The sequence below is a fragment of the Poecilia formosa genome, unplaced genomic scaffold (genome assembly GCF_000485575.1).
Source record: "Poecilia formosa unplaced genomic scaffold, Poecilia_formosa-5.1.2 Scaffold1436, whole genome shotgun sequence".
NCBI lineage: Eukaryota > Metazoa > Chordata > Actinopteri > Cyprinodontiformes > Poeciliidae > Poecilia > Poecilia formosa.
Window position 1 is genome coordinate 1 of NW_006801375.1, and position 1,329 is coordinate 1,329.

Sequence of the window (1,329 nt, forward strand, 5' to 3'; positions counted from 1 at the left end):
GTCAATAATATGTTTTGATTGATTTTCATACCTAAAAATTGCTAAGTTTAGAATAATCCAAGAAATAGCCTCATAGATGCATCAAGAGATTAAAGTTAAAGGTTGATTATTTGACTCAAAATAAAAAGTTTTTGTTTTGTGTCTTGGTCCAGATCTCCGTCAAATTTGTGTGTGTAAAGATGACGGGGTTCTCAATGAGCTCAGCAACAAGGAGGGCAACTACACTTTAAAACAAGAGGAACCAGAACCTCTGCAGATAAAACAGGAACCAGAACATCAACAGCTCAAAGAGAAGCAAATCTGCATCAGTCAGGATGAAGAGCAGCTTGTGCTGAAACTGGAGACTGATGACATTTTGGTGAATCCTTTTACTGTGCAGAGAATTTGCAAAGAAACAGAACCACATAGGAACCAACTCATCTCTTCTGGTTCTCCTGAAGATGAGAATCAGGATCAGGAAGCAAGCAAATCTGAGGACTCAGGAAAAAAGAGAGATGAAAAACAGAAAAGCCAGAGATATCAGAAAACCAAACAGCAGAAACGTAAAACTGAGAGTTCAAAACAGAAAACACACAAGACAGCTCATCCAGAGCAAAAACAATATTCTTGTAACATCTGTGATGAAGCCTTTTCTCAAAGCAGTTCCTTGACAACACACCTGAGAACTCACACTGACAAGAAACTGTTCACATGTTCAACTTGTGAAAAAAGTTTCAAAAGGAAATCAAACTTACTTGAACACATGAAGATTCACACAGGTGAGAAGGCTTTTTCATGTGAGACTTGTGGAAAAAGTTTCAAAACCAAATCAAGCTTACTTCATCATATGAAGATTCACATAGGTAAGAAGCCTTTCTCATGTCAGACTTGTGGAAAAAGTTTCATAACCAAATCAAACTTACTTCAACATATGAAGATTCACACAGGCGAGAAGCCTTTCTCATGTGAGACTTGTGGGAAAAGTTTCAAAACCAAATCAAGCTTACTTCGTCATATGAAGATTCACACAGGCGAGAAGCCTTTCTCATGTGACACTTGTGGAAAAAGTTTCATAACCAAATCAAACTTACTTGAACACATGAAGATTCACACAGGTGAGAGGCCTTTCTCATGTGAGACTTGTGCGAAAAGTTTCAAAACCAAATCAAGCTTACTTTGTCACATGAAGATTCACACAGGTGAGAAGCCTTTCTCATCTGAGAATTGTGGGAAAAGTTTCAAAACCAAATCTCATTTACTTGAACACATGAAGATTCACACAGGTGAGAGGCCTTTCTCATGTGAGACTTGTCGAAAAGGTTTCAAAACCAAATCTCACTTACTTCGTCA

At 37.8% G+C, this 1,329-nt stretch overlaps 1 protein-coding gene across 1 annotated transcript; it reads left to right on the plus strand.

Annotated features, from left to right (window-relative positions):
• Nucleotides 1-152: 152 nt before the first annotated feature.
• Nucleotides 153-1,327, plus strand: LOC103132874 (gastrula zinc finger protein XlCGF8.2DB-like; the record flags this gene model as incomplete). Its single annotated transcript, XM_016667631.1, has 1 exon — nt 153-1,327. A coding segment is annotated over one exon (1,175 nt), but the record flags the coding sequence as incomplete, so codon positions are not given.
• Nucleotides 1,328-1,329: the final 2 nt, after the last annotated feature.